This window comes from Gigantopelta aegis, chromosome 9, assembly GCF_016097555.1.
Source record: "Gigantopelta aegis isolate Gae_Host chromosome 9, Gae_host_genome, whole genome shotgun sequence".
Classification (NCBI taxonomy): Eukaryota; Metazoa; Mollusca; class Gastropoda; order Neomphalida; family Peltospiridae; genus Gigantopelta; species Gigantopelta aegis.
Window position 1 is genome coordinate 58,946,318 of NC_054707.1, and position 17,604 is coordinate 58,963,921.

At 34.5% G+C, this 17,604-nt stretch overlaps 1 protein-coding gene across 2 annotated transcripts in view; it reads left to right on the forward strand.

Annotated features, from left to right (window-relative positions):
* The window catches only part of LOC121380457 (leucine-rich repeat flightless-interacting protein 1-like), a 38,115-nt gene that overhangs the window by 2,523 nt on the left and 17,988 nt on the right, over nt 1-17,604 (forward strand). The window contains exon 1 of one of the 2 annotated variants that reach the window (XM_041509275.1): nt 1,013-1,413. The exons of the other annotated variant lie outside the window; for it this stretch is intronic. Within the exon in view, the coding sequence (XP_041365209.1) occupies nt 1,330-1,413 (84 nt within the window). The 5' untranslated portion in view covers nt 1,013-1,329. Of the gene's footprint in view, nt 1-1,012; nt 1,414-17,604 lie in introns of those variants that run through there. 2 annotated transcript variants of the gene reach the window in all.

Consider the following 17,604-nt stretch of genomic DNA (forward strand, 5'->3'; position numbering starts at 1 on the left):
AGTCCAAGCTTTGAGGAAAGCAAATGAGTGTTTAGGTTCATAGCCACTGAGTTTTTAAAATCTAATTATTGATACGAGGACGTAGGCCTAGGTGCCTGCATGGTAAACTTGCAGGGTTTTTTGACAGAGGGTACGAAGTGTAAAAGTACACTATTAAAAAATTTAAAAAATCTATTAAAATCTTCGAAATTAATGAATATATTTTTATATTTTTTTTATAAAGATTATAGTAAGAGGACTGCTGTTTAAATTGTGTCAAAGTAAATAAAATGCAGTGTTGAATTTCAAAATATTTCAAATCAATGGGGCACTTAATTTATGGTCTGTTTTGTTTTTATTGCGTACCCTCAAATTATTTTCTTGCAGATAGCTTAACTTATAAGGCACTCTTAAACACTGGTTAAGGGCTGGTAAAAGGAGATTAAATGTAGTATTTAAACAACATACAATATAACAATTCTAATACATGCATGATAGATAATTATTAATAGGCCTACGCAAGATTATATTTTTAAAATAGAAGTATCTTGTGGACACTAGTGAAATCCCAGCCCAAGTCTTTCTACTGATCAAATGCACGCCGTAAACACTTAAATATAAATATAGCTATCCTAATCAGCACCAGTAGTCTTTATTTTAGTATAATTTTTTTTCTATTGTCATGTAAACCCTGAACGTAATTTCAGATACATCTTCATCTTATCAAAGGTGATATAATCATATATTATTTTTTTTTTGTCCATTATAAAAGCCCGGTAGTCATTTTCCAGCAAGTCAGGCAAAAGGCTACCAGTTTTGCAATGTTATAATTTACCAGTTTTGCAATGTTATAATTAAATTGCTTGCTGGAGTAATAAACATGCATATAAATATTAACCTATAAATTATAATATTACCGTAGGCTTGTTGCAATAAAAACATGTCAATGTACTCGGAGTTTTCCGGCGGAAGAAAACGATATTTCCCGAACATATTAATCCGGGTTCTCACAAAAAGGAATATGGCTGCCGCCAGCAAATGTAATGATGGATGTCACGATTTTAGTTTCAGTGTGTCTACTATGTGTGACTTAAAGTGACAGACATGTTTTTAGTATTTTGTTTGTGGCGCTAATTACACATTATTTTGGGTTTATCTCGTATTCCACAACTTTGTACCCCGAAATATGAACTTTGATTTACTAGCTTTTAAGGGGTGGATGCCAAATCCTGAATTCGTTCAGCATTTCAAATGACACTTTAACATTGTTAATGCGGCATCGGCACTACAGAAGAACCACATGTTATGAAATAGATTTCTTTTTGGATTATTGTCCATATTCCTGTCAACATGAATAGTAGTGACAGACGACGCCGAAGTAACAATCGGCAATATTCGGCAGAAGATCAAGCGCTAAATCAAATATCAAAAGAGGTGGGTACAAATCATTACTCTTAGATGATAAACACACAATAACAAACATTAACATATTGTAAATGGTTTATGTAGTAGCCTGATAAAAACATTATTCAGAGGCAGAAACAATATGGCAAGTTCTTAATTATAGAGCTCTGGTTATCACTACTAATTTTCATAAAAATTTATTATATTGATAAGACCCAAAACAAAAAGATGAAGGGTTGTTTTTAATGTTTTCCTGACCAAACCTATTTTACTGATTTTTTTTCCCCCCAAAAAAAGACAAAAAAATACTAAGGGACAAAACTCTTTGGCTACAACTTTAAAGGGAAAATCATTAGCACAATTTCTACTACATAACTTGTGTATACAAAAAGGGTCTGACACATACGCAGAGTTCGAACTGAACAACAACATTTGCCTCTGTAGGTTGGGAGAATCATTGACGGCACTTTTTTGTCATCGGCAAGGCTCCTAAATGATGACAAAATGTACAACATAGACCTAGAACATATTATCTGCCAGTATATAACATAAATTTGTACATTTGAAATATATGTCCACACACAGCAAAATAACCTTTCAGTCATGTTTATTTGTTTCAAAAATCACTTTTTAAAATTGCCATTTCACCGCATAGAAAGCAAATTCTTATGTCAAGTTCTGCATGTACTGTTGCTGTTGCCCTGACACTGGAATGCACAAAAGGAAGGAGCGGTGTTCATTACAATATATCAAGTGCACATTCACATGCCTGGAAATAATTGTTTTAGTGGTGACTGTCAAAGTGACCTATGTCAGTCAATTTGAGGCTGCAGCATGTCAAAATTGAAACTGTGCATGTCAATCAAATGTTCAAATAATGTTTTAAGAGTTAATATTGTTTTATATTAATCATGTACTATTATATATTATACTCATAGAACTACTATTCATGATGCAGTGAAACCCATGAAAACATTACATCCATGGGCCAAATTGAGCCCAATGTAAAAAGTATGGTTTCCATGGGTTTGGATTGAGGTAAAAGTCTGTTTTATTCTGTTCATTGTTAAATATAGAAAAGGTAATAAAATGAACAAATAACTACAATCAATTGTGGACAAAATTATGCACTTGGATTGTGGGTGGGGCATTTTGTTCATAATTAAACAAGTTGATGTTTCTGACATGCAATTTCAGCTGATATATTTCCATGAAGCCAAGTTGAAAAATTCATTTGGTTAAATATATATGTTACAAAAATTTACAACAGAAAATAAAATTCATGACTGCCCAGTCACTGCGATAAGGCCAACAATATGTCAACGAATTCCAATCACATTCGAAACTGAAATATCTTTGTATAACAAAGCACCTAATTAATATATTGGATACTATGTACTTATTTTAAAACAAATATATGTTTCCATTTAATTTTGATTACTTAATTGACATTCATAAAAACTACAACACAAGCTAACCCAGAGCATGTGCATATCACACTACCTATTTATTTGGCCAGTGTAAATAATGGCCACTACCCGCAGGACTATGTAGTTTCTGAGGTACAACTTACATTAAATAAACACAGTTGCACTAGATTATTCGTCCACTGTTCAGTTTAGACAGTTAAATTTCCATGTTAAAAGATTTGTTGGACGTGATACAATATGAAATGACCAACAGAATTTTGAAGACCATGAGTTATGACATCAGTCGTTGTAAAGCATGGGTTATGACGTCACACGTATGTAGAAATCGTCTAGCCCTTAGGTCAGACAGATTTATCTAGCCCTAGGATCAGGCAGATTTTTCTAGCACCATGCAAAAGCTGGATAACCCTGTCCAGTGGGCAAGACAAAATTGTTGCTAATATTAAGTTTGTGACTGTCGAAGCTTGACCGGCCACAGTCCTTGACTGGCCATTTATTTCCAGGCTTGATTAAGTAGTAGTAGTAGTACTGACTGTTTTCTATGAATTTCTGAATCCAGAAGTCAGAAACTATTTTAGTAATGAATGTCATCTGAGTATATAGTGTTAGAAAACCAAAATCTCATTTTCACTGTTGTTTGTCTTGTCTTAAACATCTTCCAAAGTCATGACACAGTCATTTGATGTGTAGATAGGAAAATAATTTTGCTGAAAAGTTATTGCAAAATAATAATAGAAATATCTATCACCGTTGTGAGGTATAGATAAGGCTATTTCATCCTGAGGGATAAAATGTTTTTTGTGAGGGCAGAGGTTTACCGAGGACCTTACAAAAACATTTTTCTCGAGGGTTGGAATTGCCGTATATCTATACCTCACAACAGTGATTGATTCTTTTTTTTGCCCATTAAATTACAGTAACAAAACATTAATTTTGTAAGTGAAGGTCTGTTTATTGTAAACGATTCGTATACTGCAAACTCATTCAATTATACACAGAAAAATATAGTCCACCTTATGCAAAGACATAAATATGTAATGTTCAGCTTACCAATAAATATAAAGTTAAAATATTAATTTGTTTATATATTTTTAAAACAATGATACAACGTGAAATGGCAAAGAGAATTTTGAAAACAATGAGTTATGACGTCAATCATCGTAAAACATGAGTTATGACATCACTACTATGTAGAAATCATCTAGCCCTCGGGTCAGACAGATTTATCTAGCCCTAGGGTCACACAGATTTTTCTAGCATCGTGCAAAAGCTGGATAACCCTGTCCAGTGGGCAAGAATCTTTATTACATACTCCTATTGCTACTTTCACTATTACTAGTCATTAATTTCAGCCCACATTGACATAGGCCTTGAATTGAATGGTGTTCATGCAGCAAATTCCTGCAGTGCCCTAGTGATATTCTCTGGACAGTGCCCTAAAAATAAACAATCTTACAGCCAACCCTGCCATATTTTGTATGCTACTAATTGGTCATCTTTCTTTCGCTAACGTATTTTCGTGCTTATATCCATTTAAGGTTCAAATGTGCTGTTCTGGACACACACCTCAGCTATCTGGGCTGTGTCTTCAGGACAGTGGGTTAGTTGTTGGTGGTTAGTGAGAGAGAAGAGGATGTAGAGGTCGATTTTGACCCTCACGCAACAACATTTAAAACAAATTATTTCCTGTGGTATGACGTCAATTTTTGAAAGGTATAAAACCACATTTGCAGCCAAAATGCCATCGTGCATGAACTAGGATGTGCATTCTGATTTCAGTTTAAGTATGTCCCTTATTTCGGTATCAAATTTTATATACCCACCATTTCTGTGCAATCCATGCTTTAAAAAAAAAAATTAAAAAGCAAAAAAGTGTTGCATCTCCGCACCAATTCTGGAAATTTGGTCTGACCGGAAACCAACTTTTTGGCAAAATGCTCCTAAGCAAATCTCCATTGGTCTAGACCAGATGGCCTTGCCCTTTAATTTCATAAATTTGAGTATGTCTTCCACAGTTTACCAACACACAACAATGCGCTAACCAAGCTCTCCCCCACCACCCACCCCTTTTTTTTTTTGCTTTGCTTTTCGTTTTATTGAGTTTTGAAGGGTGTGGTGCCGCGCAGCCGACCTCCTTTAATTTTCACCCAGCGAGAACACTGACATGACCCATTTTCAACTGAATTGTGCGTAAATATGTGGATGGCAATCATGTACACTTTTATACCCATGTTGAGAACGCATTGCACGGGCACAACATAAAGAATTTCAGGCATGGGTACATTGAGACAAGCCATTTATTGGGGAGATAGTAGGTACATGTGTTACAGTTTGCATAACTTTTACCATTTTGTTGTGGCCTCTAACCGGAAGTACCATTACTTGTATTGAAATCCAAATGCTACTTAGGAAACCTCACTATGGGACTAACCCACGAAGGCCATACATTCCTTCTTTCATAATTAGTGTGTAGGATGGGGGCATCATTAACATGTGTAATACTAACAATATGAGTGACCCTTCAATAGTGATGCTGAGTATATATATATATACACACATGCTTGTGTATTACCACATGTGCACAGCAGTCAGCCATGTAAAGGGCTTGGCCTTAACCTGGTGTGCTGCTTTCCAGTTTATTGGTTTCCTGTCGTTGATTAGCCAAGCCCTTTCAACCAGATGCAATTTTCTCAGTACAGAGTACAGCTACACCTACCTGGTTAGCTGTTGAATCTTTTTGTAGTTGCTTATTGTGGTGTATGTGTTTGTTATTGTTTATATGCGTGTGTGTGTGTGTGTGTGTGTATGTTATTGTTCATACTTGTAAGAATTCAGCTGTGCTGGGTGTTTTTTAAACAACATTAATCCCTCCCACACATTTGATCAAATACACATTCACACCATCCACTGTTTAAATAACCTACTTTTGTGCTTCCATATGTTCATTGATCATTAGGTCTCTGTGCCAGCTTTTACTTTCATCACAAATACCAAGCAGAGTGCTCATAAAATATTAAAGAATAAGAAAACGAACTTAATTTAACGATTCCCCAGCAGATGTGACTATTTGGTTTTTAACATAGTTATTGCAAATCATGGTTAGGATACTACATATTACTGCTAAAATGTCTGCCATGGATTTTTTAATATAAATTGACAAAACATACATGTACTAAAAAAAAAGTACAGTACTATATTTGGTTGGAGGAGTGGGAAAACTTAGGATCATCTAGGAACATGTTCAACCCACCACACCTCAAGCAAGCACCCTTCTACCTAGCTATAATGCAGCTTAGGTGTGGCACATATATTACTTTTCAGGCAGTTGATATTTGTAATATTTTGAAATAAATCTGTACATGAACATATATATATACAAATTTATGCATTGTAAAACTTGGGCAATCCTAGTCGTCAATATAACTTTAACTTGTTTAGTAAATGTTTTCTGGGGTTTTTTTCTGTATGATATTCATGAATGTATTTTTTTATTTGTTTTTATTTTTTATAAAGAAGCCTATTCAACAGCTGTTTTTAATGTTGCTGTAATGAAATGCTTTGCATTTTTGACAGCTACAGGTAATCTAGTCCCAGATTCTGTGTGCTTCATCTATCCTTGTCACTGTACTACACCTGTACGTGTACCTACTATACGGTGTACATACTTGAAAATGATATTTGTGTCCGATGTTACCAACATGTTTGCCAAGTTTCATGTTGCTTTAAAGTCCTATCAGTTTAAGTTCACCCGATGAAAGCTTGTATAACTGATCACCTGCCAGCTAGTTGTGTGTGGACAATATATAATTTGTAGTCTGTGCATTGTACATATAGTAATCTGATAGATGGATTAGAAAAACATGGATACACCTGTGGACTGCTCTTTAATATTGACCAATAGTGGCAATTCTCTTACTCGTGTACACTAAAATTACAAATGAATGTGACATTTTTGTTTGATGAACATTGGTGAAGTCTCAAGGCAAGATATCTATAGTCTGTACCATCCTCCTACAAAAATGTTTTTTTGGTGTAAATAATTCCAATTTGGTTTGACGTAAGAAAAAAAGTAAAATTGTTTAGGAAATAAAAAAAAACCAACAACCCACCTAGAGGCACTGATTTTCCGTGATCGCGGAAATACTTATCTGAAACGGAATTCCCGATTTTTTTCCAAAACATTATTTAACTTTAACTTAGCGCATTTGATTAATTAAAATTTATTTTTCGAGCTAGAAACTATGGACACCGACATCTGCCTGTGCTACGCTACGACACTAGTACCTTTGTATGTTACGCCAAATGTTTAATGTAGAGTATCTAGACGTTTTACCAGTCGTGTTTTCTTCACTTATTCCCGGTGATTTAACGGGAAAAACCGAACATTGTGAGCTAAAATTGTCTGATATTTACTCAAGTGAAAGATATATTATGTTATGTTTGCTTATTAATTTTTAACATTTGCGGCATTGCCATATTTCCGATTTCACAAAGGAATGCAGTAATTGCATATTGTATGCCAGGCTTTGTTCAAAATAAATTATACAAGGGAAGTGGTTTATAGTGACACTAGTGTGATCGTTTGTAATTATTTTCCCCGATCATATCTTAAAGAAAACCGAAAATGTCCTAAGTCTGTGTCGTGGCGTATTCGTGTTTAAATTTAAACCAAAAATAAATACAAACTACTGACATGGTTTGCCTCATTGCATATTTATTTTATACCAGCAATTAATTACGATGTGTGTGTGTGTGTGTGTGTGTGTGTGTGTGTGTGAAACAAAAACAGAATTTGTTTAATACTGAAACGGAAAAAAACTGAATTTGTAACATTATAAAACGGAAAAGGGAAAAATCTGAAATGGAAAATCAGTGCCTCTACCCACCAACAACATTTGTGTGCAATTTAGAAAACAATCGGCTCAAAAATAAATAACTTGAAATAAATTGCATACTATAAAAAAAGGCATTCTCTGTGGTAAGGAACATGTAGGTGTTAGTGTTACATTTTTTTTGCAATGATGTCAGATTGCACATTTACTGATTTAGCTCATTAAGTCTTGGGTTAGCTCTTTACTTCTTACAAACTATAAGTCCTTGATTATTATTACTCTTTATTATTTAAAAAAAAAATAGTTTGATAAAAAAACATTATGTACATAGTATACATGTAGTTGAGGTGTAGTATATCTAGGTGATTGAATCCTTGTTTGAGGTACAATATGATGATTTCTAGGGATGTGTGGTATTATTGGTTTCCTGATATATTATGATTCAAAGGGTAAAAATATGTATTATGATATTTGTAAGCTACCTGTGTCAATATACTCTGTAATTTTTATATTTTAAAGTTCATTGTCACTCGGAAACCCAAGATCTCTTAGATTTTACTGTTTTTGTATCTGTGTTCAAAGATAAAAGGAAGGGCCTGGCATATTATTAAGAAAGCTTTGTTACCGAAGCGATCCATGTAATTCATCTTTTGAATAAACTTCATCTTGCATCATGTATTTAAAAAATATTTTGTTATATGCTTTTATTAAAATTGATGGGGCGGAACGTAGCTCAGTGGTAAAGGTCTCATCTGATGAGTCAGTGGGCCTATTGAGCTATTTCTTATTCAAGCCAGTGCACCGTGACTGGTATATCAAAGGCAGTGGTATGTGCCAACCTGTCTGTGGGGTGGTGAATTAAAATATCCCTTGTTACTAATGGAAAATGTAGCGGGTTTCATCTAAGACTATATGTCATAATTACCAAATGTTTGGCATCCAATAGCTGATGATTCATAAATTGATGTACTCTAGTGGTGTCGTTAAATAAAACATAATTTAACTTTAAAATTGATTGATACTACTGTAAATAATATATTGTAATATGTATCGTGACACAGGAAACCAATATAAATAATAGTACCCAACCAGTCCTTGACAAATGGTGTGCCACTTGCCATGGTGTTTGCTGTATAGGTACATAATATAATATAGTGATAAACCAACTGTTACATAAAAAAACACCACTTCCTGCTACTTTGAAATAGTATGACCTATATACAAGGTGGCTGATTTAGATTCCAATAATAATATACAGATACTTTTAAAAATGATAGTTTTTATAATGAGACATTAGTTTGATAATGAAACATTAGTTTGATAAACATGTCAGCACAAAACATTTACTGTAGTACTTATCATTATGATCATCAGAGTGATAATTTCAGATACATGTATTACTAGTATTCAAAGTACAGGTACTTGTTTGACACCAAGACGACCTATGGCTTGTGTACATCATACATGTATTTGTTGAGCTTATCTAGGTGTGTACATCATCAGCAAAGGTCAACTGAGATGAAGTTAATTTTTTAACACCCATGTGGATTACATGTTTCTTCAAGACTTCTACATTCTAGCTTTTGGTGTGTATTTAGTGCATCTAATAGTAATTTGTTGTGTAAAATTTAACTTAAATTCATTTGAAAACTTAAGTGAAAATGAAGAGATAGTGATAGATAGCATGTATATATATATGTATTCCTACAATGTACCTGTAAAATTGTTATATATAGTAATACTTTAAATTGATGACAGTTGACTAACTTGACCATATTCATATCACAAAAATTAAATTTTTAGTATGTTTATATACTTAATATATATTATATATTGCTCGTTTACCACTTTAACATTTCAGCAGAGCAGTTGTTTTACATTCACATTTCCATGTGGGCATATTGCCCAGCATTTCCATTTTGTCTTTGTTATAGGTAATTACAAACATACATGTATGTATATGCTGTATGTATATGCAACTGTGGGTCTTAATCATTGTTGACAGGCACTTTTGCCATTTTACGATTTATTTAAACCATTTAGTACAAAAATATTGGTATTCCCCACCCAAAAGAACACTTCCTTTTTAGCTTTTTGCCCAACAGTTACATTTGTTGGGACACAACCCTGTTTATATAATTCCCCAGTGTTTTTATAAATATATTTGTGAGTGTTGGTGCGTCAACATTACGTCAAAGGTACACATGTGCAGGTAATACAACACATTGACATCCAATGGGTGTGAAAATTACATTCTGTGTGTGCAACTAGTTGACAAATCTTTGTAATTTACTTAGGAGAACTAGAACAAATTGATTTCATTTGCTAAGCATTGAAATTTAAAGAAAGAGGATTGTGTGTGTGTCTTTGCTTCTGTTTTTATTTATATTACTTGTAACCTCTCTGGTGGAGTTTTAGTACAGTAATGCCATTAGGACAATAGAAGTAACAAGTGAAAATTAAGTTATAGCCAATGATTACCATCTTCTAAGAAAGACACCATTTCATTGGTTTATAAAAAAAATATTGGCATACTATTTATACATTTAATCAGTGAATATTAACCAGTTAGGAACAAGCTTTCAAACACCTTAAGTAAATTTTGATTGTGTTGGGAAGGATTTATTTTTTGTGTGATTTTATAATAAACAAGAATGATTTTATTATAAGATGGCCCAAAATTGTCAGTGTATAATATACTATAATACAAGCACATTTTGATGTGTGTTCATGGCTTTGTAACATACATGTATCCATCTATCCATCCATCAGGCCCATAGGAATGATGTCTGAAATGGGGGGGGGGGGGGGGGGGGGAGAGGGCACGGACTCTAGTGGGCTGGCACAAGCCATATTTTTATCTTTATTTATATAGAGCATGACAAAAAACATACATTTTCATGGGTTCCATCCATTTGTTTAAAACTGAACTTTAAAAAAAATCTTTGGACACATTTGTTATTTTTTTTTAGAGTTAGTCTAATTCTTTCTCATTCTGTTTTGTTTCTTATTATCTCTAGCTGGCTTGCTGCCCGTGTGTGATGTGTGTGTGTGTGTGGACCTACCCTGTAATTTACTTGTATGTTTGTACATGTTTATGACTAATGGCAACACACAGATTACACAACTTGCTGTTATGGTTCCTGTTACATGATTGATAAGCCAACTTGATTGGGTGAGCCAGTATATGTATGAAGCTCCATACATCTCTTGATTACCAACAACTTTAACAGATGTTTTCACATCCACCAAGTCTGGAAATTAGTTCTGTTTGCCTTGAGAATGTCAACAGATCTGTATAATTTACTCTGGAGAGCTAAAACAAATTGATTTAATTTATTGAGCATTAAACAAGCTGTGGGTCTCCTTAAGATGTGCCTCCTGTTTATTGTACCAGGCAAACTTGTCAGGTCTGTGAATGTGTGCACAAATATCAACACAATAAATATTACTACAGTATGTGCACACGCATGCACAAGACAAAAAAAACAAAAACAAAAAAGGAGAAAAAGAAAGAAGTTAAATAAATACCATGCAGAAAATCTGAATTCTGCAGTAGAGAGTTACCAAATCCAAAACAATTAAAATCAATCAAAGTTGATGTATGGAAATTGTCTGGCACTCGCGACATTTGCCAATTGCAAATTTTAAAAAGAGTTGTTTGGTGAATTTTGTTTTAGTTTGGCGAAATAATTTCTTGTAATAATTGACATTTTTTAGAAAATAACTGACAATGTCTGCTGCAATTTTAGAAGTTTAATAGACAATTTGGCGAATTGTTTTGCTCACCCAGAGCTAACCCTGATTGTATGTATATAGGTGTAGTTGATACTTCAGATGCATCCAGGTGTCATGAGTATGACCTGTGCAAAAACAAATACAAATACAGGTAACCAGGGCTTTATATCTCCCTACTATATGGAGACTTTGTCTCTTTCTGTATGCAGAAAGGTCGTTTTAGTTCAATACTGTCATTAGCAGCTGCTGTAGAGTTAATATTCAGAAATACATTTCAAGTTATTTTAATGTAATGAAACAATATTTCAGTGTTTTTGACATCAGCATGTTTGTACATAATTTGGGCATATATGTATTTTGGGATGGCGGTTGTCTCAAGTCTTCCACATTGCTGTTGAAAGAATACACTACAAGTATAATGAGGAATCTTAATTTTGAAACTAAATTGTTTCTCACTGTCTAGCATTTCCTTCCAGCTTAAAATTTTAGCTCATTGGTAAAGAACTCGCCAGATGGTGGCCGATTGGGCTATTTCTTGTTCCAGCCAGTGCACCACAACTGGTATATCAAATGTCATGGTATGTGTTATCCTGTCTGTGGGATGGTGCTTATAAAAGATAGCTTGCTACTAATGGAAACATTTAGCGTGTTTCCTCTCTAAGATTAATTTTCAAAATTACCAAATGTTTGACATCCAATAGCCAATGATTAATAAATTAATGTGCTCTAGTGGTGTCATTAAACAAAACAAACATTAAATTTTCCCTAACAATCTCAGCATTTGTCACAACTGACGGGTACAGATCATAGTATGTGACATCACAGTGTTATTGTTGTCATTGTTATTAGGGGCAGGACGTAGCCCAGTGGTAAAGCATTTACCTAAGCTATGAGTTGTTTCACATTCCAGTCAGTTCTCCACAACTGGTGTAAGAATGTACATGTATGAACTATCCTGTCTGTGGGATGCTGCATGTAAAAGTTCTCTTGCTACTAATCGTAGTAATAGTCTATTGTGTGACGGCAGCAGTGTTTTTCTCATTATCTGTGTGGTCCGTAACCACAATATGTCTGACGCCATATAACCTCACATTGTAATTAAATTGTGCTTAATGTTTCGTTAAACAAAATATTCTTCCTTCCTTTATCTAAAGTATACATGTAATTATGTTTATTCTAAAGATAAAACTGTGTTTTAAAATGCTCTCACAATGCTAGTACATGTATATGGACACCAGTAGTTTCCTTCTGGGTGTTTTATTATCTCTACAAATCTGGCAAACTTTGTACACATGTACGTGTATGCAACTGTAGCAAGACAGATAGGTTTGCCAAAAATAAGTCTGTACTTGTAAGCATTTCTTTTGAGTGGAACACGTCAGATAGTCGGTGTACACATTTACATATATGTGAAATACATGTTTGAACTTCATGCCTGCATGCATGCGTATCTCACAAAGATGCAGGATTATTAAGGCTCTAGCCAGTGTTAAAGAACATACTGATTGGTGTAACCTGACAAACACGAACATGTAACACAGGCAGACATATTGTATTTCCAAGCTGTACGTGTAATCAGTAATGTCTGTGGTTCCTTTTTTTTTTTTCTCTCTCTCTCTCTCTCTTAAATAATCCCCACAAATTACCAACCAACATATATGCACATGTAAATCTGATGGGTTTTTCTTTAATTCTATGGGGTGGGATGTAGCCCATTGCTAAAGCTAGCCTGATGGACTTTCTCATTACAACTAGTGCATCATGACTGGTATACCAAAGGCTATAGTATGTGCTATCCTGTCTCTGAAATGGTGCATATAAGATCCCTTGCTACTAATGGAAAAATTTAATTTTGTTTATACTCTCTAAGACTACTGTATGTCAGAATTACCATATATGTTTGACATCTAGTAGCCGATGATTAATAAATCAATGTGCTCTAGTAGTGTCAATAAACTAAACATTTTTTTTTTAATTCTCTTATTTAACTATTAGAATTGGATCATACAGAACTTTACAACAGTACCCAATAGACTTTGATTACTTGTATGTGTTGGGCTGTCATTAAATAAATATTCCTTTTCCTTTGGTTCTGCTAGGCGTCTGTGTGTACAGGTACTTGTACCATGCTCTGTGTGTGTGTGTGTGTGTGTGTGTGTGTGTGTGTGTGTGACTGTACCTGATACTGTTTCAGAAGTACATGTAATGCATACCAAAGAGAGAGCAGTTAGCCTGTACTGAACAGAGAAGTAAGGTTACTGAACTATTTTTAGTAGTGTGATGACAAACTGGTTCCTCTTGAGAGTTTTATTTGATTAGTAATCCAGACAGTGCTGAGTATGGCAAAAACTGGATAATACATGAGAACAGCTGTCCTGCACTGTCTACTGTAATCGCTTCCTGCTAGTGATATATGGCTTTTGCAGTCTTGATTCATACATTATTTATTTCCGTTTGTTGAATGGGGATTGATCAACAGTTTAAAAGTCGAGATACACATCTACATGTATACACATGTGTTGAGATATCACTATGTATTGTGTCAACGCCAGTGAATGATATCTTTATGCAATATGTCTAGGTTGTTACATGTCTTTATTTCCAAGCATACTATATACATTTTATAATGGAATATTGTACTTCAGGTGCGGGACTTGAAACAGCTGCCTGCAAAAAACGAAAAATTAATATAAATTCACCTGCTACCTAGTTCTCTCAAATCACAGGTCATTTTGCAAGAGACAAAATTATGTGCGGTTATCTCATATTTAACTTGTGATATGCTATATTTTAATTCCAAACTGCTGTAAAGTGCATGTCAGAGGATCTAATTTTTCACACCATCCCCAAACCCTCCTCTCATCATGTTCTGTTAACAGCAGGAAATATTTTTAGGCCTGCTTTGTTAAAATAACAGCAGACCATATTTTATTTCTTATTTCAAGCCGTGAGGTATAATTTTTCAATTCCAAGGATGGGGATCATGACATATAATTCATTGGTAGAGCACTTGCCTGAGGTGCTGTGGGTCATATGATTGATTCTCATCTGTTAACCCAGTGGATATTTCCAATCCCAACCAATGTACCATCATGGGTATATCAAAGATTGTGGGGTGTGCTGTCCTGTCTGAGATATCTTGCTACTATTCAGTTGGAATTGCGTAAGATGTGGCAGGTTTCCATTCTCACTATTTAGACCCAGGTGTTCAGTTACCATGTACATGTATGTTAAACATCACATAGCCATAGTCTGAAAGTGTGCTGAGGTGTGTCATTAAACACGTATTCCCTTCCTTTCTTAAGATGCCGTCTCGAGGTGTTAATATTAGCTTTTATCCTTCTGATGTCCGGTTCTGTTTTCCGTCATGTTGACAGCTAATAAACCAGCATGCAGAAAGATAATTTTTGTTTCCAGTGATAAACTTTACTGTAGAATTTGCTTTATTATATTGGGTTACAAGAATCACTACTGCTGCATGTTAGTATATATAATGTACACATACAGTCCATAACCAGGTTGGCATACCGCCATGCTGCTTTGACTTGGCATCATCCTCATGATTTTCTACATCATGTTCACCATGCTTGCAAAATCTGATGGGGTTTTCTGTGTGTTTTAAATCTAGCTTTTTCTCAAATTTAAATTACACACAGTTTGTGTCCCAGAAGCCAGGGAATTGGATATACATACATATACATTGCTGCTCTCCTAAAACTCTACTGGCAATGACTGGACATCTGCATTAGTGTTGGGAATCGATGGGAGTTCCACTGATCATCGATTATAATTGGTTAACACCAGCCAATCAACTTCCATTTACACAATCGGTTAGAATTATATGAACATAAGAAGTATAATAATAATACTTAAGGACCATGCACCTAGTGTCATGTTTACTCGGAACTAGACCCTACAGATAGCTAATGTTACCTAAGTTAATAACCTTTCTTTTTCTGTATACTTGAAAACAAACACTGACCCCAACATATTTACATCAGCTGATGTTCATCATCTAAATTGGAGGAACAATGACAGTTAACAGTTTCCCCACACAATTGATTATGGATTTTTATAATTGCATGATCATCACATAATGGGTTACGTTTAGGGTTAGGGTTAAGAAAATCATACAGAAATGATAAGAGTAATTCATTTTGTTAAAACGTTAACTTAAAAAAACCCAATTCTGCGAAAACATTTGGGTATGGTGCCATACCCGTTTTACCCACTGGCAGAAACCCTGTAAGAAGAGCCAAACCGACCAATTTTCTATGATAATCAGTTATTGGAACATCGCTAATCTGTTTGCAGTTTGAAAAGTACAGCACACAGTATTCTGACCATGTTGCCAACTCTATTTAATGTATGCACATTTTATTTGTAATGATAGATCTACATGTATTGAAATTGCTTTGATGATTAAGTGGTACTACATTGTACTTGTTAGGCTGTTTGTTATATTGAGATCAAGCATACGTAGCTAACCAGACAAAAAGAGTTGTCAGTCAACACAATACTCCTGTGCATGCATGCCTTGCACTGTACATGTACCGTATATTATATACAGTATGTTGACAGGTGCCAGATAAGGCATGATTTAATGTCTGAATAATCTGTTGCATACTGAATGTACATGTACACATGCACATATGCATAATTAGGTATTCCTTCAGTTGTGAACATCATCTTGTATTTTGTGATCACACGAGCATTAAAATAACTGCTTTTATTTATTTTTAGTTTGCTAGCCAATATTGTACCAAAAATAAATAAAATAAAATTTCAGATAGGATATGTTACGCTGTTAAGTCTTTTGTTACTGATTTAGGATCTTATATTACTTTTTTTTTTTTTTTTTTGTGAAAAAAAGAAGTTTGTTTTGTTTAACGACACCACTAGAGCACATTATTTATTAATCATCGGCTATTGGATGTCAAACATATGGTCGGTTTGACAGTCTTAGAGACGAAACCCGCTACATTTGTTTTCCATTAGTAGCAAGGGATCTTTTATATGCACCATCCTACAGACAGAATAGCACATACCACGGCCTTTGATATACCAATCATGGTGCATTGGCTGGAACAAGAAATAGCCCAATGGGGCCCACCGATGGAGATCGATCCTAGACCAACCGCACATCAAGTGAGTGCTTTACCACTGGGCTACATCGTGCCCCTGTTTTGTTGTGAAGTGATTTTTGTTTTCTTATTTTATTTTATTTTCAATGTGACTGCAGATCATTTTAAATTAGGTTTGCTACATTTGTAAATGTCATCATGAATTGCAAGGAAGGTATGTAGGCATGTACAAGTACATGTATGTTGATGTCAAATTTAAATGCAAGTTGAAACTTATTACATGTTAATGTTTTATAAAGCACTTGCAATGTTCATATAATTTATAAACAGTGGTCAGTTGATATACATGTAGAAACATTTGTTGCATTCCTCACCATGAAAAGAATTGAGGAGACTCGGTGAGTAATTACCCCTAAATGATACCCTAATTTACAATGTAGATTATGGGGAGCCAGTTAAGAGTGTTACTGTGTACAACAAATGTTTGAGAAAGACACTAGCCTTTAGAGTATGTGCCCTATATACAGTGAAACCCCTCAAAGCTGGATCCTGTGTGAACCGGAATCCCCTTAAATATCTGTAAAGAAAAGAACCTCTCTAAACCGGATACCTCTAAAAACCCAGACTTTTTACTTTGTCCTGAGAGTGTCCGGTTTACAGGAGTTTCACTGTATATATTATAATTTACATGTATAGTAATACAGTTGATTATTTCTACTAGCCCAGACGAATAATTCACTAGCCGGGACCGGTGTTAATAGATTTGTCGAAGCCTGATATTAATATCGTATAAAATTAAATATACAATAAATATACATGCATAGGGGTGAAGGGGAGTTGGGGTGTATGTGAGGAATTACTCTCCATGAACTAGTCCCAAGATACTGACGGGGAAAAAAGAGTGATTCTGATAACTCCCCATGAATAGTAAAGTCTGTTGCATAATTTTGTTGCACTGTAAATCTTTAGTTCTGATCAGTTGCATCAGATCAGTATGCAAACATCATATAATGTGTACATTATTCCCAAATAATCTTTTCTGGTGTTTCCTTTTTATGTATTTATATTTATTTGTTACATGTAAATAAACAATTTTGTTAAGGGGCAGAAATTAAAAAGTTGAAAATGAAAATTATC